At 40.1% G+C, this 22500-nt stretch overlaps 1 protein-coding gene across 2 annotated transcripts in view; it reads left to right on the forward strand.

The window, feature by feature from the left end:
• Positions 1 to 22500, forward strand: part of epha6 (eph receptor A6) — a 160862-nt gene that overhangs the window by 38016 nt on the left and 100346 nt on the right. For both annotated transcript variants that reach the window (XM_060860667.1, XM_060860666.1), the window contains one exon: positions 17884 to 18544. In XM_060860667.1, coding sequence (XP_060716650.1) covers positions 17884 to 18544 — 661 coding nt within the window. The remainder of the gene's footprint in view (positions 1 to 17883; positions 18545 to 22500) is intronic.

The raw sequence follows: 22500 nt of genomic DNA on the forward strand, positions 1-22500 counted from the left end.
TCTCTCTCTCTCTCTCTCTCTCTCTCTCTCTCTCTCTCTCGCTCTCTCTCACACACACACACACACACACTCTTTATGGTATGTATAGATTTAAATGATTTATATGTTTTTAAAAGAGAGGTCGAATCTCGAGTGCCTTCAGAGAATCTGAATATCTTTTAAAAGCTGTTGTTTGAAGACATTGATGAGCATGCAGGTAATGTAGCCTTGCTCTAGTGGACCCATATTTTTCTCGAAGAGGCCCTTTTGCTTTATCTTAATGCAGTAAATCACTTCCTCTCTCGCTGCTGCCGTCTCCAGTGAGCTGCTTTTTGTTACGCCGTTCTAAAGAAGCACTTCAGAGCATGGAGATGTAATTCCCTCGTGCTCTCTGTCAGTCTTTTAGACGGTATACTGTAGGTTCACCTTCTGGAACGAGATACAGTTATTCAATATAGGTGGGAACGTGGCAGTCACAAGGTCCAGCACTTCTGATCCCTTCGGCCCTCGCGGCTCTCTCGTTCGAGCGAGATGGGATTCTGTCGTAATGCCAAGCTGGATTTTCTCTCCTGAAACGTCGACCGGATCTTTATTGATTTTTATCAGACGGCGTTCCGTCTAATTCGCACGGACAAGCAATCGGCTTGTCGGTTCGAAGCGATTTTCCATTCGGAGCTGGAAATCCAGCCTAAACGATTTCAATTTCAATGCTTGGCAAGTATGTGGAATGATCATATGAGAAATAATGAAGTATGAAAATGAACATTGTCGAAAATTTGTTATTGCCGTCATCCGTGACACGAATTCAGAGACCGAGAAGCAAAGTGCACCAATGATTAAAAAAAAAAAAAACAATGATTTTATTTTTGACCAATCAAAATGCAGAAATGCCTTCACTCATATAAAACCCCTAATGAGTCTGAACATGACATTAAACACAGGTCTAGGATCAGAAGTGGTACGACACGAAAGATACGAAAAACCTACATAAGATACTTTATTGTTGTGGTGTGACATTTAAATATAACACTTATGTAATGAATTTTATTGATAGATAGATAGATAGATAGATAGATAGATAGATAGATAGATAGATAGATAGATAGATAGATAGATAGATACTGCAGATAGCCAGTTATTACATTTACATGTATATACATGTAATACATTAATCTATAGCAGTTAAAGGCATAAATTATGTTCAGGTTATTATTGGGAGATTGCTGGAAGTCTAGAGAGCAAAACTGAAGGCACTTATTTCCAGGGATTTCAGTACAGCGTAACAGATATTGCGTCCTCGGGTAGGCGTGGCCTATTTGATAATCTAACCCTAATCCTAACCCTAATAACCGTAGTTTTTGATTGTTTATTTGTTTTCTAAAATAAATCTACCTGTATGACTGTTTTGTCCCGCCCACTTTACGTCGTGGTAACAAAAGACATGGAATTTAGTGCCTGCCCAAAACTGACCGTGCTTTGAGAAAGTGGGGGCTTCTTTCAGCTGCGTCCGAAACCGCTTACTTCCATCCAATAATTAGGCAAAGTAGTGCTTAGGCGGCTTTAGGGGGGCTCAGCCCTCAGTGAGAATTTAAAACAAGAAGAGTTTTATATTATATGATAACTCTGGTAATAAGAATAGTGAAATTTCACTGCTTTTGGTTGCCGTCGTTGCGGCGATTAACATTATAAATAAACGCATCCAGCTCTGACTGCGCGTGCACGCTGCGCGTACCTGTGCTTCTCCGTTCAATTAACGTACTTTTGAAAGACTACAACACACACATGCGTAAAAGCAAAGTAAAAAAATCGCTCTTGGATCAAAATGATAAATAATTTTCTTTCCCATCCACGACATGTCCTGCATTTTAACGTAATTTTTATTGTTTATTTATGAAAGTAAAAATTATACTTATAGTTTTAGGGTGGCTGAGATGACAGACAGGGGGCTGAAGCCACCCTAAAAAAGGTCTAGAACCGCCCCTGGTTCCAAGGCACTCAAATTGTACAGAGAAAAATTATTTCCAAGAAATTTTGGTAAAAGTGCTTTTTTCACTTGATGCAAATGTTGTCTTTTCCCTTTATGTTCTTGTCAGAGTGCTTCATTTTAAGTTCTCAATTCCCCAACCCAACCCAACCCAACCCCCCCGCCCCCCCGGGACATTTCGAACCTTGTCACCTTTTTCACCTCTTGTGAGTTTGCAGGTATGAATTATACTTTTGTGAAAGTTTTTTCATTTAAGTTTTTACCAGATTAACCAAATTGACCATATTGAGGAGTATTAAAAAAAAAGCCCACATAAACTCCACCGATCTTATCTAGTGTAAATCCGCTTGTTTTTGTGAGCGAATGCACCTCTAACTTTACTCATGTTTTACTAATTACATAGGCTTGCTGTACAGCTCATAAGCAGACACAATTCAATCAAAGGATTCATCCCCCATCCCCAATATTTATATATATATATATATATATATATATATATATATATATATATATATATATATATATATATATATATATATATAGTACTGTGCAAAAGCTTTAGGCAGGTGTGAAAAAATGCTGTGAACAAAGAATGCTTTCAAAAATGGAAGCGTTAAACATTTATTTTCATAAATGAACAAAATGCAGTGAATGAACAAAAGAGAAATCTAAATCTAATCAATATTTGCTGTGACCAGCCTTTGCCTTCAAAACAGCAGCAATTCTTCTAGGTACACTCGCACACGGTTTTTGAAGGAATTCGGCTGGTAGGTTGTTCCAGACATCTTGGAGAACTAACCACAGATCTTCTGTGGATGTCGGCTTTCTCACATCCTTCTGTCTCTTCATGTAATCCCAGACACGCTGGATGATGTTGAGATCAGGGCTCTGTGGGGGTCGTGCCATCACTTCATGCTGGTTTGAAGGCAAAAAGGTAGTAACACAAAATATTGATTTGATTTAGATTTTTCTTTTGTTTGCTCACTTTGCATTTTGTAAATTGACAGAAATAAACACTCATTATTTATATTTCTGAAAGCATTCTTTGTTTACAGCATTTTTTCACACCTGCCTAAAACATTTGCACAGTACTGTATATATATTTATTTATTTATTTTTTCTTTATATTGAACTGAAGCTTTCCTCCAGTCATGGGCTCTCCCACCATTTACACACTCGCAAAGGACAGTTATAAAAGTGACTGATGCTCCTTGGGAAGGAGGCGGATTGATTTTGTAACGCTGTGTATTTTAGGCAGGATTTGAAAGGCATTCTGTCGTGAGGGAAAGACCTGTCTCTGAAATCCCATCTCTGATCGCCAGATTGCTAAACATCCCTCATTCCTAGGCAGCGAGATGCGCCATCAATGGCAATTCGTGTGGACGTGATTATCCGAAGGCGCGGCACGTGTACAGCTCTTTCATATAACACGTATTTAAGACACCCGAGGGTCAGCAGAGATGTAATCCGACACCAGAGTGATGTTGACATCGTGAGCGAACGAGTCCGATTTTCTAAAAGAGCCGAAAAACAATTTTCTAGCCCTTTAAGCCGCTTAAACAACATGAAATTACTACCTCCTACCCTATAGCTTACACACACAATATTTGTACCTCTTTTAGGTCTTTCATCACACTCTGTCATCCACCCTAATGCCGTGTCTTGTATCCGTTTTCAGTGGGAACAGACCAATATTGTTTTCTAAACTTCTCTTACTAGAGCTAAGCACCTAGTCTGAGCTCAATATATCACCTTCAGCTCATGCAGCACAGCGAGTGACAAATCGGTGCTGCTTCTCATTTGCATGCCCAATAGCCCTTGAATCTTTTTGTATCCCCCCTTTTTTTTTAATTCCCCCTTAACATGAAACCAGAGACTTTTTCGTCTAGTGTAAAATGCTGAATACAGAGATTCACTAGTTTAATTTGGTTTACTACTAGTACATTAAAATATCTTGCTAGATATTTGGTATAAATACCTGGGCTAGCAAGACTAAGCTCATCCTGTCTTGAGGGTTGCCAGGGTTGGTAGTCAGGGGGGATATTTTCAGAAATAGCCTTCAGATTAATACATCAAGTTCTAAAATATAAAGTTTACACCAAATAATCATAATTCAATTCAATTAGTGTTTAACCTTCCGAATTTAATGAAAGTTTAATGTGTCATAACTTGGAGTCATAACTTGGATTGTTCCAAATTATGAACTTTGCAAGTAAAATTAATTTTGTCTATTTTTGTTGAACTATGTGTTCAGACCAATATATACTTTGCGTTTTGGATCCTTCAGGGTCAGTTGGACCCGGCCACATTTAGTGGGGCAATAGGACACACTTTTGCCCTTTTCAACGCATTGAACATACATACAGACACAGAAGTGCACACATACTGTAAAATGTCCACTAACACACACTCACACACCACACACGCCACACACACACACAAACACACACAAATAGGGTATTGCATTTCATTAGGCCTCCAGAAAAAAAAGCTACATATTTGTAAATATTTCACACTTTTGATATGCCTTTGCCTAGCAGAGGGCAAAATATGATCTACCGAAATGATGCTACACACACACACTTCTACCAGATGTGTAGTGAAGTGAAGTGAAGTGACGTGACATACGGACGGCTACAGTAAGTACGGTGACCCATACTCAGAATTTCGTTCTCAGCATTTAACCCATCCAAGGTGCACACACACAGCAGTGAACACACACATGGAGCAGTGGGCAGCTATTTATGCCCGGGGAGCTGTTGGGGGGGGTCGGTGCCTTGCTCAAGGGCACCTCAGTTGTGGTATTGCTGGCCCGAGACTCGAACCCACAACCTTAGGGTTAGGAGTCAAACTGTTCCCTGGGTTTCATTTACTCACACAGTCCAAAGACGTGTTTTAGATCTAAATTGTCTGTAGTGTGTGTGTGTGTGTGTGAGATTGTGCCCTGTAATGGGTTGGTAACCCGTCCAGGGTATCCCCTGGAATAGACTGTAAGTAACTTGTGACCCTGGGTAGGAAAATGGATGGGTAGATGGTTGGATGTGTTGTGATGATGTCACACGATGATGTCATCTCGGCCCAAGTCTGCAGAAAAAGCTGCTGTAATTTTGAAAAATCACAAGCTCAAGTTTCCTTGATTTTTCATTCATTTCTCCAATCACTAAATCCTTGAGGCACTGAAAAAAGATTGCCTTACAGTACATCATTCTAATTACACTATTAAGACCTTTTAATATTATTCGTTGCTCTTTTCACTAATAGTTTATTGACATACTGTTGATAGATATTAGATTTTTAGCTCACGGCGATCGTGACCGTCTAGATTTCTGAATGTCTAGAAGAGAGCAACGTTCACCCGGCCGTCTTTACGCATCCAGAAGGGGAAAATATAACCAATGACTTTCCACTACGGTAAAGAACACCACGATAGGATGTGCTCTGAGCTTCTCTCATTCTTTTCCTGAATGATCACCTCTTTTCAGGGGGTAGATCTTTCACTATGTGCCTTTGTCTCATGACAAAAGAGCTCAGAGATACGGAACGAGAATAAGGAGCAGCATTTGAAGAGGGTCGCTGAAGAGTACAAGCGATATATAAGTGCTGACGGTGACCCCACTGACTCTTTTTCATACAGCTCCTACCCTTCTCATGCTTCAGCCAGGATTGAGGTCAGAAATAAAGATGAATTGTAAAAAAAAAAAAAAAAAAAAACCTTTATCGGATTAATTTTTTTTTATGTCATGAAGTCACAGCTTTGCATTTTAATTTATAGTATTTGGCAGCCATCTTTATCCAGAGTGATTATCAATAAATACATTCTCATATTTGTTTACTTTGGCAAGAAGTAAGAGCACATTCTGTCTAAAAAACCCTGTCAGAAAGGTTCATATAGTATGAAAAATGCAAAGAGGGTTTGCAAGTTTGAAGACACAGACAGTGACTCAGCTTTTTGGACTTCTGTTAGGAAGTGAACATTGGTCTGTTTTTCTTTTAACAGTCTCAGGAGGAAACCCCTAAAACATGGGGAGGACATGCACATTATGGAGGCAGGAATGGAACCATAAGCCCTGAGGTCACCATGTTCCAAGTCCTACCTTACATTTAAATGCACAGTCCTGAAACTTGTCCAGAAGCTCAAGAAAGAGGCAACCATTAGTGTTTTAACCCTTGTATGATGTTCGGGTCTGTGGGACCCATATTCATAAACATCAATAGTTTTGAAAAACTTTGCTTCCTTGTAAATTTGTTGATTTTTTTCCACTCATAACTTGATTAAATTTGGGAAGACCCACATGGTGCTGTGTGGTTGTTGTGGTGGTGATTGTGTTGACCTGGTGTAGTGCTGATGTTGGGCTTTAAAGGTCTGTAGACCATCTTTTAACCCTTTCTATCCTGTCCATTAATGGGAAAAGTAAACCCACATAGTCAACACAGGACTGCTAGTGTACAGATGTTATTTAAAAGGTGTTTTGTTCTTGGTACAAGAGTGAGAGTGACATGTTGTTGTTGTTGTGTATGGTGGTGGTGGTGGTGGTGGTGGTGGTGGTGATGGTGGTGGTGGAAGACCATTCATCTGTAGACCATTTTTCAACCCCTTTCTACCCTGAACATTAACGGAACAGTAACAACCCACATAGACAGCATGGAACCACCACTGAGCAGACAGTGTTGTGTGGTCATGGTGATTATGATGGTAGTACATGTGGACTTGGTGTAGTGCTATTGTTGTGGTTTTAAGCACCATAACATCAGCACTATGTCCAGAAACCAAAACACAACACAACTGTACCCACAAACCATTCATTCCAGCACCACATCTAATTCACTTCTCAAGAAAAGCCTGGTTTGTGATGGCTTATTTTTACCATCTCTACACTTCCTTATTTCACTTTAAGTCCTTGTAGAACGAAGACCAATATTTGAGTTTGGGATGTAACACAGAAATAATGAAAACCATGAAATGAATGAGATTATTTAAAAAAAAAAAAAAAAGTAAGAGATGACCCAAAGGGATATGTCTAAATCTACGACGAGCTAATTTATATATTTATATATATATATTTCATATTCTCTGGGCTAATATAACTAGTCTGATTAAAATTAGATTGAAATTTCTTTCACTCTGAGAGAATCCTAGATCATTATAACCCTCAAGATTACGGTGCCTTACGACTGCAGCATAGAACAGAAAAACGGATAGAAGAACCGAACAGCGTTACTTGCCGCAGTGTTATGTCAATGTCGTTAGAATGAAATCTGTGTGGCTGGAGAATTTTCAGAAACAACTCAGGAGGCGAAATAAATCATACAGAGCGACAGCACCATAGCGATGTTTTACACTCAACTATCAAGGATGTAAAAAAAATTCTTTCTCACTCACTCATTTTCTACCGCTTATCCGAACTACCTCGGGTCACGGGGAGCCTGTGCCTATCTCAGGCGTCATCGGGCATCAAGGCAGGATACACCCTGGACGGAGTGCCAACCCATCGCAGGGCACACACACACTCTCATTCACTCACGCAATCACACACTACGGACAATTTTCTAGAGATGCCAATCAACCTACCATGCATGTCTTTGGACCGGGGGAGGAAACCAGAGTACCCGGAGGAAACCCCTGAGGCACGGGGAGAACATGCAAACTCAATACACACAAGGTGGAGGCGGGAATCGAACCCCCAACCCTGGAGGTGTGAGGCGAACGTGATAACCACTAAGCCACCGTGTCACCTGTAAAAAAAATTGTAAAAAAAAAAAAAAAAAAAAAAGACAGATATGGCCGAGTATTCTCTGGTGACCTCAGGTGACCTTGGTGGATCAGCTTTATATTCACACTCGACAGACGAAGGTGATGGTATCTCAAAGAACCAGCAATAGCACACAACAGCATGGAACAAGTGTTTTTTTTGTATGTGTTTGTACAGTTGACCTGGAATTCATAGACAATCCCTAGACGATTTTCATGATTCTTCTACACTTTGTCACTTGTTAAGATATAAAAACGTGGCATAAATGTTTGTCTGAATTGAAGATTGCAATAAGAGTCAAAACCTTTTTAACAAATTTTCTTGATCTTGTCTATAACATGTACAGTATTATGGCATGTGACATAACATTTCTACTTCACCAACTGTGGAAGCCAAGTGCTTCTAAAGCTGTAGGAGGTGAAACCTACACAGAACTTTCATCTCCTGCTGCTTCAGAAGCATTTTGCCTGCACGGTGGTGAAAGTGTTTTGTCTGGAAGTGTTTGGTGTTTCTTTAATTCCCTTGAGTTGTACATGTTTAACAGGTTTTTAAGCTTCATCGTTCAAGTTGCTCACTGCTGCCGATGTGATGGGTCACGTTACACACTGTTTTATTAAATAATCAATTCAGGGCTGTCAGAAGAGTGAACGGGGACAGAGGCAGGCAGAGAGGACACATGTCCCAGTAGGATTCTTATTTATTAACTCCGACCACGTTAAATCTAACAGGTAATATCCAAAGGCAAAGACGGGCTCATTAAAGAGACGAGAAGGTGAAGTTAAGCACAAAGCTAAAAAAAAAAAAAAAAAAAGCTGGTAAAGTCACACAGAAAACACAGAGTCACAACGAGTACAACACACACGAGTGTGTCAACAGATAGACGGATCAAGAACGAAAGTGAAAACAGGTCAGCTTAAACCAGAGGTGGGAGTAAGTCACACATGTGCAAGTCACAAGTAAGTCTCAAGTCATGAATGTCAAGTCAAAGTCAAGTCGAGTCTTTTTTAATATTTGTCAAGCAAGTCTCAAGTCTCAAATTTGCGAGTTAAGTCTGACTCGAGTCAAGTCGAGTCCCCATCTCTGAGTCATTTAACTCAAGTCCGAGTCAAGCCTCAAGTCATGAATGTCAAGTCAAAGTCAAGTCGAGTCTTTTTTTAATATTTGTCAAGCAAGTCTCGTCTCAAATTTGCGACTTAAGTCTGACTCGAGTCAAGTCGAGTCCCCCATCTCTGAGTCATTTAACTCAAGTCCGAGTCAAGCCACAAGTCATGAATGTCAAGTCAAAGTCAAGTCGAGTCTTTTTTTAAGATTTGTCAAGCAAGTCTCAAGTCTCAAATTTGCGACTTAAGTCTGACTCGAGTCAAGTCGAGTCCCCCATCTCTGAGTCATTTAACTCAAGTCCGAGTCAAGTCTCAAGTCATGAATGTCAAGTCAAAGTCAAGTCGAGTCCTTTTTTAATATTTGTCAAGCAAGGCTCAAGTCTCGACTTAAGTCTGACTCGAGTCAAGTCATATGACTCGAGTCCCCCATCTCTGGCTTAAACATGACATATGAGGGAAAGACAGGGAGGAAACTGGACATGACTCAAAACAAAAACACATGGATACCTAAACAAAGAAAGAACACAGAGGAACAGAAGCAGAAGTGAAACCTTGAATGAGATTAGTGACAAGTACAAAGACATGAAAAACATCCAGATGAACATACAGGATGAAATAACTGATGGTAAATGGCCACATATTGTGTACTCATGCACAATACAGATAGCTCTGGATTCAGATTACAAACCACAGCTTTAACCCTTTTTACCAGCACACTGGTGTTGGAATAGAAATGGACTTATGAGACGTTTTCATTCAGTGTAAACAAACAAATGATTTTATCTCCACAGGTCTGATCTATAATGAGTCAGGACTCTGTTGTCTTTCTGTGTGAGACGTGTGTTTTTCCCTCTGTTGATAATCTTACACTGAATTTTAGCGGTTGATGATAAACACCGGGGGCACGTTAGCTTAGTGGTTAGCACGTTCGCCTCACACCTCCAGGGTTGGGGGTTCGATTCCCGCCTCCACCTTGTGTGTGTGGAGTTTGCATGTTCTCCCCATGCCTCGGGGGTTTCCTCCGGGTACTCCGGTTTCCTCCCCCGGTCCAAAGACATGCATGGTAGGTTGATCGGCATCTCTGGAAAATTGTCTGTAGTGTGTGATTGCGTGAGTGAATGAATGTGTGTGTGTGTGTGTGCCCTGTGATGGGTTGGCACTCCGTCCAGGGTGTATCCTGCCTTGATGCCCGATGACGCCTGAGATAGGCACAGGCTCCCCGTGACCCGAGGTAGTTCGGATAAGCGGTAGAAAATGAATGAATGAATGAATGATAAACACCTTCAAATTTGAGATGTTTACGAGCAAAAACTTGGAGCATCTCAGAGAGCAGAAAGTCCTGAGTGTCTACTTTTAGATTAGCTTCCTATTAACCACCACTGCGGAGTGAGACATGACAAAGACGTCCAAAACCGAACATGGACGCAAACAAACAGGAACAAACTCTATTTATTTTTGGCTTCAGGTGAAAATGAGTTGAAGTTACCTTATTCAGTGACCCTGAAATCAGTCCTAAGAACAATTCCTAAATAAAAAGGTCTCACATGAGCATTTTATCATCCCAAATCCCCCCTGTATTATTTCTGTAAAAGGATACAGTAGGTCACTAACAACCGTAAGTGCTTGCCGTTATTCAGTGGAACGATACACTCTGATGGGATTCGGTTTCCTCCTCGGTGCTGTTATTCGAGCGCACTTTATGTCTACTTTTACATCATTAATACTTCTTTCCACTGGAATTTAAATGAGCGTGCTTTGCTCTGAAAAATATCAGATGAAATAGCTGTTTTTTTCTTTACATTTTTTTTTTTCTTATAAGCCTTCTGCCACATTTTGCCTCAGGTTTCACAGGTTACCACCCACATGGTAAGTCACATCAAAGCTCAGTGGGCGGTATTTCAAGATCTGCCAATTGTTGCCTGCGACTCAGATGCTATACAGAGGCGGATCTTAAAAACTGTTCTCAAAGAAAAAGAAAAAAGAAAACCGTCAACACCATTATAACTCACTCGAAACGCTTTATAACAGCTATAACAGCTATAACTTTACACAACTATAACTGTACACTATAACTGGCCACAGACTTAACATTAGGACCACATTCAGTCCTAAACTACAGTTAAAATGAGCTCAAAGTCTTAGAAATGTCACTACATGGATTTTTATTGTAAATTGGGGAAAAACTGTTCAATTCTATTTTAATATTGAAATATAAGCATTTAACTCATTTTTGTATCACTGATATCCGATCGCATTCCCAGTGTATAAGTAAAAAAAATGAAATTAATGGAATTAATGAGTTAACATAGTACAGGTAAAGACAATCAAGGAAAGAAACCAATGACAGGACGGAGGGCTGGAATGAAACCCAAATGAAAACATCGTGCGAGACGAGGGAGGAATCCGTAATAATAATAATAATAATAATAATAATAATAATAATAATAATAATAATAATAATAATAAAACACTCATGAAACACTTTTAATAAATAGCACTTTGTACATTTACAGCATTTGGCAGTCACTCTTATCCAGAGCAACTTACATTATCTCAATTTACAGCTGAGCAATTGAGGGTTAAGGGCCTTGCTCAGGGGCCCAACAGTGGCAGCTTGGTGGACCTGGGATCACACTCGCAACCTTCCGATTGGTAGCCCAACACATTAACCACTAGGCCTTTTGTACTGTGTTTGTTTTTTATTCTGTTTGCCAAGAACTTGGACACCTAATTGGATGTAAGGTTTAAAAAATAAATAAATAAATAAAATAAAATAAAATAAATACATGACATTACACTTTGCTTTTCTGAGGCATTTAGGGAGGTAAAATAATAATAATAATAATAATAATAATAATAATAATAATAATAATAATAATAAAACATTTGTTGTTTTATTTATTTGTTTGTTAATTTATTTATTTATATATTTATTTATTTTTTATTTGTTTATTTATTTATTTAATATTGTGTATATATTTGTAGGATTTGGATTTGATGTAAAATGCTTGTTTTTGGCTCCTACATTACAGACACAATACACGCAACTTTACACAGGGTTCATTTACATGTTTAGTTTTTCTTCTTCATCGCAAACAGACTATTCGGATTGATTTCGTATCTATTTCCCCGAGTGCATTTCAACATGCGGATGTCGAGTGGATAAACATCGTCACCCTGTCGCTCTCGATCGCCGGCGCTCCAGACGGCTTTAAGTGTCATTGTCTAGTCTATTCAAAGCAGACTAATTATTTCACAGATGTCACCCTGAAGAAAAGAGAAGTCAATTAATCAATTATCAAGTCAAAAGGACAGTGTCAGTATCGCTTTTGTAACGCTCTCTCATTACCCAAGGTTAATGTGTGCTTAATAATTATACAATAATTAGTTTCGCCCCGTCCGTAATTGTGTTTTATTTTCCCTTGATGTGCTATCGATGCCACGTCCACTGCACGCTAGCTCGTCTTCAGAGACACATACACTTTAAGAGGAAAGAAGAATCTTAGCTTTGAGAAAAAAAAAAAAATCCTGCCCTTTGCCGAACCTGGCAAACACAAATCTATAGTGAAATAATAGACGCTGTGAGAGTATTGAGCGATTGTGTTGACACAGTGTTCAGGGCAGAATTGCCCATTCAGTCTCATTGGTACCCAAAGGGATTGAAACACCAGTTCAAATAGATGACTGGTCTATTCACATGGTTGTAAAGAGAGAGCAGAAATCGGTGACAAGATGGTTTTGATAAACGGTCATTTATATTTTATGTTCACGAAGGCTTTCATCCATTTTAAAGCTCTATACATGCGGGAGGTGTTCGGAGTACGAGGGTGCGATCAAACTTTTATGATTTCACAATTTTCCTGCTGAGATACGTGATAATCTGTCTTACACTTCAAAGACAACCAGGAAATATTCAGTAGTTTAAAGAGCCGGGACATGTAATGGTGTGAATGGAATAATTAATAAAGATAAAAAAAAAAACAATAAAAGGGTACAAAGCTAAAATCATGAAAACGGTTTCCGGTTTGTGTGGGAAAAAAAAACAATATACATATTTTGAACTTTTTGTATTACTTGATTTTGTGTTCATTTTTGTGATTACACAATGGTGAAATCCTGGAGGGACTGAAAACCAAAAAATAAATAAATAAATGAATAAATAAATGAATAAATAAATAAATTATGAATGAAATCTGGGGGCACGGTGGCTTAGTGGTTAGCACGATCGCCTCACACCTCCAGGGTTGGGGGTTCGATTCCCGCCTCCGCCTTGTGTGTGTGGAGTTTGCATGTTCTCCCCATGCCTCGGGGGTTTCCACCGGGTACTCCGGTTTCCTCCCCCGGTCCAAAGACATGCATGGTAGGTTGATTGGCATCTCTGGAAAAATTGTCCGTAGTGTGTGATTGCGTGAGTGAATGAGAGTGTGTGTGTGCCCTGTGATGGGTTGGCACTCCGTCCAGGGTGTATCCTGCCTTGATGCCCGATGACGCCTGAGATAGGCACAGGCTCCCCGTGACCCGAGGTAGTTCAGATAAGCGGTAGAAGATGAGAGTGAGAGTGATTGAAATCTTTAAAAATATAAACAATAAAACAATAAAAAATATAGAAAGGAATACATAGGAAATAAAATGGTTATAAATTTGTCCTGCAGGCTTTCCTGTGGTAGAAAATAAAAGTAATAATAATCATGTACTTTCCCTATATGAAAGCTTAATTGATTCATTAAATTTTGTTAAATTGTTGTTCTATTTTTATTAAATATTGCATAATTGCCAAAACACTTTAACCTACTGTTAACCTGAGCCAATAAAAAGTTTCAGTAAACATGTAAACTACATCAGCATCATCTAACAGGTTTAGACGACACGTCCACCCGCTGTTGTGAAAACCTTCGTCTTACTACACACACAGTTGTGGCTCCTCGACCCAAAAAGTGACAGACATTTGTATGCGTACGAAGTATAAATAACGTCTGACATTCTCTAGACTGAAAAGTCCTGAAAGCTTTTGCGTCTGAGCGCCGGCGTTGGGCTGCACCGCATTTCCTCACGCCTCTTTTACGGAACATCTCGGATGCATCCGTATCCCAATCTCTGAACTCCAGCCAGCATAATGTGATGTGTAGCAAGTGATTTGGGGTTCATCCATCACAGCCGTTTTTATCAGTGGGTGTCCTGTCTTAAGCTGTTCTCTGATATCTTATCCCTGCCGCAAAGCCCGGTGATACATCCTGCAGCCCTCCAGGATGAGATTTAGAGTGCGCCGTGTGCTACATGCTCTCTATCTGTGCTCTCTGTTCTTCTTGACTAATGTCAGGACATGAGACAGCGAGGGGGAAAGAAAGAAGAGATGGTGAAGGGAGGGTGAAGATTGAATCTGGCTTGTTTCTTTTGAAAGAGGCTCAGACGTAGATGTAAATAAGCTTAGAATAAAGCCCTGTTCGGACGGGATTAGTTTTACACAGGATGGTTTAATTATTACTGCTTTATCACCGGGATTTTAGATGCATGTTCCCTTGTCTGGAAAGATTAAGCAGACTTTTTTTTTCGTAATATAAAAGGACCAAAACCTCCAAATTTTACATGAACATATATACAGTATATAACTGAAATAATTATATATATCTCCTGTCTGAACTAACAGGTTGGGAAAGATTTCATTAAATCCTCGTGCTCGTGTCTCATGTCTCACTCTACAGTGGTACTTAATATGAAGATTATATGAAATTAGTCACTCAGGATTTTATTATTATTTTTTTGAGTTTCATTCATTCATTCATTCATTCATCTTCTACCGCTTATCCGAACTACCTCGGGTCACGGGGAGCCTGTGCTCCGGCGACATCTCAGGCGACATCGGGCATCAAGGCAGGATACACCCTGGACGGAGTGCTGTATTTAATTCTATTTTTAATTCAAATTTTATTTATTTATTAATTTACATTTTTTTTTCTGTTTTTTCCTACAGTATATTCATAGAAAAGTTTAATATATATATTTCTATGCTTTTATATGAATATATATACTTTTCTATGAATATACTGTAGGAAAGAACAGAAAAAAAAAAAGTAAATTAATAAATAAATAAAATTAGAATTAAAAATAGAATTAAATACAGCACTCCGTCCAGGGTGTATCCTGCCTTGATGCCCGATGTCGCCTGAGATAGGCACAGGCTTATATATATATATATATAATATATATATATATATATATATATTTTTTTTTTTTTTTTTTTTTTTTTTTTCCTAGACATTTTTTTTTTTTGGTCTCATTAAATTCCAGAGACAGAAAAAATAGCCTCTATAATGTTGTTTTTTTTTTTTTTTCACCAAGGATTTCACCATTTTGTGCTCACAGAAAAACACAATTTGTTTTTTTCACACAGATGTTTGTATCTTCAAAGTAAATGTTGATGTTGATATCAAACCCATTTCTGCTCTCTGAGATGCTCCAAGTTCTTGTTTATAACCATCTAAAATTTGAAGGTGTTTATCATCAACCACCAAAGAGAAAAACACACGTCTCGCACTGAAAGAGTCCTGACTCACTTTGTGGAGATAAAATATTATAAAGGGTTACTAGTCAGATTGGATTAGTTTGTGAGATAATGAGCATATATAAAAGCTTCTTCTTCTGAAAAGACAACATTAACACAAAAAAAAAAGACCTACTAGCAAGACCAAAGTACAAATGTCCATAAGTCTAAACATAAAGACAGCTTTACTGGACATGGCTTATACAGTATCATGACATATGAGTGTGTTGACTACAGAGCATCTCCGAAAACATAAATAACTCAAATAAGTCGAATTCCAAATGTATTATATTTTACATTTATTACTTTCTACAACCAGAATTTGGTTGACGAGTAAAAAAAAAAAAAAACAAAATAATTTTATTCATTAGTCTAAAACTCAGTAATGACGTAAAGTAAATAGCAGTCGCGCAAACACTTTAACACGTTTATTGGCCTGAATTTCCTCTCGCATTTACATGAGGTTAAACAAAGTCTTCGTTTTTAACAGCTGTCGAAGAGCGTGAAGAGTGCGGATCTTTTTTTTTTTTTTTCTTTTTGTTTTGATTGAGTGGCTATTAGCAGACCTTAGCTTATTATCTCAATAATGGAAGCGAATGAGGAGACGGCCTTGTGCTAATGAAGTGCATCCCTGGTAATTAATTACAAGATGAGAGAGAGAGAGCGAGAGAAATGTAGAGAGTAGGCTACATAATTGAAATATGGCATGGAATATATTTAAAGGTGACTAAATCTTATATTTGCAGCAGCTTGAGAACCAGACGATGGTTTAATTTGGCGAGAGAATTGCGTTTGGAATTACGACGCCACGCTTCCGATAAGGGAAAAGCGGCTTCATGAAAATAGAAGACAAACAGAGAGGATGGAATTTAAAGCCCATTGAGAAAGAATGAGAGAGAGATGCAAAACAAATGCACTTCAGTTTAAACATATACTAATTAGCTCTTGCTAAACTTTTTTGCTAGTTATATACGTGCAGTTGCTGCCACGGTGATGTTTTGTCTGAGGAGTCGTTTGTTTTGAAGGAGTCTCCAGTGTCAGCGTAGCTTACCTTTACTAGAAAAGGCATGAGGACAGAGCGAGAGCTTTGTTGTTTCTCTGTAACATAACAAACTACTTGTTTACCCTTATTAACCTCAAGAGAGAATAAAAAAAAAAAGAGGCTAATTCCAAATTACTAGCTTCTCAAGTTAACGCTAACTTCTTTCAGGCTTGTTTTTCCAACACTCAGCAATGTTCCTAATAAACTGGTTATTTATAGCCTGTTAAAAGAGTGTAAGATTTTCTTTTACTTTTTCTCTCGCCATCTGTTTACAGATTTTTCTTTTAAGGTGTGAAATAAGCCTTCAGTCCAACGCTGTGTTTTCCCTCTAGTCCAGATGTGACAGCTGGCTGTTCCTGTTGAAGAGTGCTCCTATTTCCCACTAGATATTGTTCAAAACATCCATAACAGTATTTCAAGCAGGAACAAAGCCGTGCTCTGCCTTGTTCTTGTGATATATTCATATTTTTGGTTCGGTTTTTTATTACCTTGTCCAACTGCTGACACCCTTGGAGAATTTTTTTTCTGCATTATGAACAACAGTATCAACGACAAAATATTTTCACATCAAGGTTATAATGCTGCATAGCGGTGTGAAGGGGTTTGTACAGGTACTGTGCTGGGTTCATCACGATTAACCATTCTGGAAATTCGACTTACGGGACTGAATGTATAAACAAATGAAAGATTTCAGTCTGATCTAAAAGCAGCCAGGACAGAATTTTAGCGGTTGAAGATAAACGGCTTCAAATTTTAGCCGCTTATGAACAAGAACTCATCTCAGAGAGCAGAAATACTGTAGGTTTGATATCAACATTTACTTTGAAGATACATACATTTGTGTGGAAAAAAAAAACACAATCATTCTCTATGGATATATTGCCCCTAGTAGGCTTGGGAAAAAAGAGAACTTAAGATAAAAGAAACAACTCTTCGATCCCTGAGTGTCTATTTTCATATTAAACACCACTGTAGAGTGAGACATGTTCAGCGCTGAACATGGACGCAACAAAACAGAAGCGAACTCCATTATTTGCGCTGAGATTACAGTGAGACGGGGCAAGAAGTACTCAAGAACAAGTGATGGTACTGTATAATGACCCGTCCTTCCAGTCAGTGGCTTGTCTAAAACTATTAACGTTCACACACTCAGCATTGCTGAGGCACTTGGGAATCCAGAGACAACACGAGTGCATAATGTAAGTCCTGTGAGGATGATAGTAAGCAGCCTTTTATGACCAGAGTGTGATATCATGATGATGTTATTAATGGAAGGTGTTTTTTAAGAGCATGATAAGAGGAGGGATGAGTCATGAACCAAGAACCTGGCTCATTTGTTTGCAATTGATGCTCCTCAGGTGTTCTTTGCAGAGAACAACTCCATGTGGTGTTGTTAATCTCCAAGCGGCTCATTCATTTGATTGAAGCATAGTCCCGCTCTTTATCAAGTTCTTTAGCAAACTTACACCCTTTTGTCCCTTTTCCTGCAGTGGGATGCCATCACAGAGATGGACGAGCAAAACCGACCCATCCACACCTTTCAGGTGTGCCACGTCATGGAGCCGAACCAAAACAACTGGCTGCGGTCAAGCTGGATCGCGCGACAGGAGGCGCAGAGGATCTACGTGGAGCTGCGCTTCACGCTGCGTGACTGCAACAGCATCCCGTGGGTATCAGGTACCTGCAAAGAGACCTTCAACCTGCACTACTTGGAGACGGACGAGCCTCACAGCCATTTTCGTACCTCTGACTATGCCAAGATAGACACGATCGCAGCCGACGAAAGCTTTACGCAGACGGACGTGGGCGAACGAGTTCTCCGGCTGAACACGGAGGTGCGAGAGCTAGGGCCCGTACGCACCAAAGGCTTCTACCTTGCCTTCCAGGACGTGGGTGCGTGCATCGCTCTGCTCTCTGTACGAGTCTACTACAAGAAGTGTCCGTCCACGCTGAGGAACTTAGCTGCCTTTCCTGACACGGTGCCTCGTGTCCACTCGTCTGCTCTGGTGGAGGTGAGGGGAGCCTGTGTGCTGAACGCTGAAGAGCGAGACACGCCACGGCTGTACTGTAGCGCTGACGGGGATTGGCTCGTCCCACTGGGAAGGTGTGTGTGCAGCGTTGGCTATGAAGAGACCGATGGCCTCTGTCTGGGTGAGTCTCTCTCTCTCTTTGTCTTTCTCTGTATCTCATTTCTCATTATTTTTTACTTACATATTTCAGGTTTTCTAACAAGCCTCCATTTTGTTGATGTTAGCTATTTAGCCGTATTCGATTTACAGTAGCTAGTCGCACTGTGTTTAGTTTGAACAAATTGGTGAAATTGCACGCACAGGATTCTACCAGTAAAGACACGTGATTACTCACGTTCGACACACGTGAATTGAAGATGACACACGATGCTCCTCGGCCCAAATCCGTGTAAATCCGTGTCATTTTTAAGACAAATTGTAAACTCCTCCGAATATTGTGTAATTTTTGTGTGCTTGCTTTTATTCATGAATTTCTGTGATAAAAATAATACAATTGTGGAGAGACTAATGGCAGAGCTGTAAAATTCTGCCCTATCAGATATTATTGCACACAGATCCAAAGTGATATTGGTCAATGTTGTAAATTCCCTCATCGTCGCTGACGCAGAAGTCGGTGGTAAGTTTAGTTCATGAAATTTGCATCAGAAAACTGTTAATCGTGACATATTCAGGTGAAATGAGCCTGACCAGAAGCAGTTAAGTTTGTTTATTGTGGTTTTTTTCCACGGTGTTCCCAGGGCAACCGGAAGGTGCCAATCCAGACGGCAAACGATGATATAGTTGGAACTTTTATGTAGTAAACACAACCGAGCACAAGTCTAATATATTCTGTACCACTTCCTCTGCGTGGGTGAGCTTGTCACAGTGTTTCCTGTAATTATACCCCTTGCTCTTCCTCTTCCTCTCACACTCATGTGTCTGACTGAGCACATCCTAACATCTGTTTGCCTCCACATTCTGCCTAACTGTGAACAGGCTTCATTAGTGCACAGAAGTGTAGAGAAGTCCCGGTTTTGGGCAACTCGGCAGCAGACAAGGTTTGGACACGTGTGCAGCGATCGAGCACTACAGCCGAGTTCCTTTGTACGGATTAGGACAGCAGTGATTAAGACATCAGTGGCTGTGGCCTGGTTTTTGTGCCGCCTCAGTCCGTGGGGAGACTTTTCTGTACATGTGACAGAATATGAAGTGGAAGTGGGAATATCCGCCATCATTACAGTTTTTTCATCATCATAACAGAGCAATTCTGTGATTAAGAAAGTACTTCAGAGGTTCTGCGGCATGAGAGGTGCTTTCTGTCTCATATGTGGGTGTCTCTCTCTCTCTCTCTCTCTCTCTCTCTCTCTCTTTGTCTTCTCTTTTCAGCCATGTGCTGATATCGACCTCTTTTCTCCATTACTCTTTCTCTTTCACAAATACTTTTGTGATGCAGCCTAAGACTTGCCTCTGATGGAAGATCGACTCAGATATGATTCACGCTTACAGTCAGGGAATGTATGCATAATGTAAAAACCGGTGGCGAGAGACAGGACCGTCCTCCTAGTCTTTCTCCTTCTATTCTCTGCCATCCCTGCATGCACTGTGCCACTCTGCACTGCACTGCACTGCACTGCAATCTGTGTGAGAAGATCACGCCTTCGATTAGGACTGCAGTCGTGCCCGCACCTGTCAAAGCCTTCGTCAAAGAGGGCCGGCATCGGGGAGACTCCTGCTGCAAAGTGAATCTTTAAGTAGCTCTCTCTCTCTATCTCTATCTCTATCTCTCTCTATCTATCTCTCTCTCTCTCTCTCGCTTTCTCGTTCGCCCTTCCAAGACCAGCCTTGCACGCATCCTTTCCCCGCTGCACTGCTTCTCCGTTTTTTGTGTCTTTCTTACACCTCTGGACTCAAACAAGATGTTTAAATGCTTAACACCACTAGGATATCTTGTGCTTGGTACAAACACAGGAAAGAAAATACATGAATCGACCAAGTGATCGCTAACAATTCACCTGAACTTGATAACTCCACCCTGTCAGGTACCACCCGTGGAGTCGAGATGATGCTAACAAGTGTGTACGGCATGTAAAGACATTTGAAGCCATGCTGCAGCACAGGCAAGCTTAGCTTAACACACTTGAAGTAAAAACCACAATCAGCCCTCTTCTGCATACATGAGCTCATAGGCTTGTGTCACTCTGATTGGCACGCGTCATGCCATGCGCAGTAGTGGCTCAACTGGTTAAGGCTCTGGGTTGTTGATCGGAGGATCGGGGTTCAAGCCCCAGCACAGCCAAGCTGCCGCTGCTGGGCCCTTGAGCAAGGCCCTCAACCCTCCCTGCTCCAGGGATGCTGTATCATAGCTGCCCCTGCACTCTGACCCCAACCTCCTCAGAATTCCGCTGTAATGTGGCGATAATAAAGGCTTCTTCTTCTATGCTTAAAACCACAGCCGGTTTTGGTCTCCTGGCCGCAGACAGCTGTGTCGTTATCAGGAATCAAAATTGTGATCCCTTGTAACATTTATGGACTACTCAAGATCAGAGCAACTTATATTTGTATCTCATTTTATTCATCTGAGGGTTAACGGCCCAGCAGTGGCAGCTTGGTTGACCTAGGATTTGAACTCACAACCTACTGATCAGCAGTGCAGCACCTCAACCACTAAGTTACCACATCTAAAGAAAAGTTACAACTGGGAGTCAAAGGCAGATGTAAGTCCAACAACCAAGACTGTAAACAAAAAACAAAGAACCATAAAACCGGATAAAACAACGGCACACACATGACAAACAACAACAACAACAACAACAACAGCAAAAGCTTTACAAAGACACATACCGAAATCAGAACTTATAGTGCGTTCAAGTCATGTCAGGGAGATCGTATGTATGAGTGTTTTCTTTGAGCACAGAGTGTCCCACTTGGGGGCGTTTGAGTCAGAAAACATGGAGAACACCGTCAGACACCGTCTGTAATTTGTCATTTGTTGAAATTCGTGAAAATCTTTTCTCACATAAGAACCTGATTTAATTTTTTTCATCTATTATATGGTTTGTAAGTCAAGTCCCTTAAATACAAGCAGATGGTAATGGTCATGTGACATGCTGGGGGCTGATTGGTCATATAGTTCAGTGGAAATTGCAGCAATTGGAAATTGGAGTTGAAAAGTTGAGGATTTTGTGGTTTGAGGTAAATGAGGTAAAGCTGTAGATGGATTCCTAAGATTACAAGGGCTCTGAGGTTTCACCTTATTCCATGGGGAAAAAATAGCCGTGTTGTCCACTTGTGTTTGTGCTTTTGTCATTTTTTCTCTCTGTCTACAAGAATTTTCTTGTTAGCAAAGTTCCAGTCCACATGAATTGTAATGTCAGTCAGCATTCTGTCTTCCTGCATGAGAAGAATCCGGCTTTGTTGCACTGTGCTTGAGTACTGAGGCACTGGAGGAAACACTGACTTGTATTCTCTGAGGCTGGAATCACAGAAGACGGTTCGTGGTACTGTAACACCAGCGGTGTCGACTTTCTGCAGGCTGACAAAATGGAACACGAGCGTCTTGATCTTTCATTGTGTCTGTGACACTGTCACCCTGTACCAGAAAGTGCCGGAAGGCTCTGTGCCCCTTCAATACTAAAGATATCTATCGCAGAAATATTTAGCAGACTTTTTGGCAGACGGCCCTTGGACACGCGTCCTGATCTTGTTATAAGTGGAACTCTCGCAGTGTCCTCACCCTCACCTTTACATTTCTAATGTGTGATTGTACTGTTCACTTTCTCTCTATCTATCTATCTATCTATCTATCTATCTATCTATCTATCTATCTATCTATCTATCTATCTGCATATATTTGTATATATATATATATATATATATCACTTTCTCTCTCTCTCTCTCTCTCTCTCTCTCTCTCTCTCTCTCTCTCTCTCTCTCTCTCTCTTGTGCTATCTATCTATCTATCTATCTATCTATCTATCTATCTATCTATCTGCATATATTTGTATATATATATATATATCACTCTCTCTCTCTCTCTCTCTCTCTCTCTCTATCTATCTGTCTGTCTGTCTGTCTGTCTGTCTGTCTGTCTGTCTATCT

Source organism: Tachysurus vachellii, chromosome 24 (assembly GCF_030014155.1).
Source record: "Tachysurus vachellii isolate PV-2020 chromosome 24, HZAU_Pvac_v1, whole genome shotgun sequence".
Taxonomy (NCBI): Eukaryota; Metazoa; Chordata; class Actinopteri; order Siluriformes; family Bagridae; genus Tachysurus; species Tachysurus vachellii.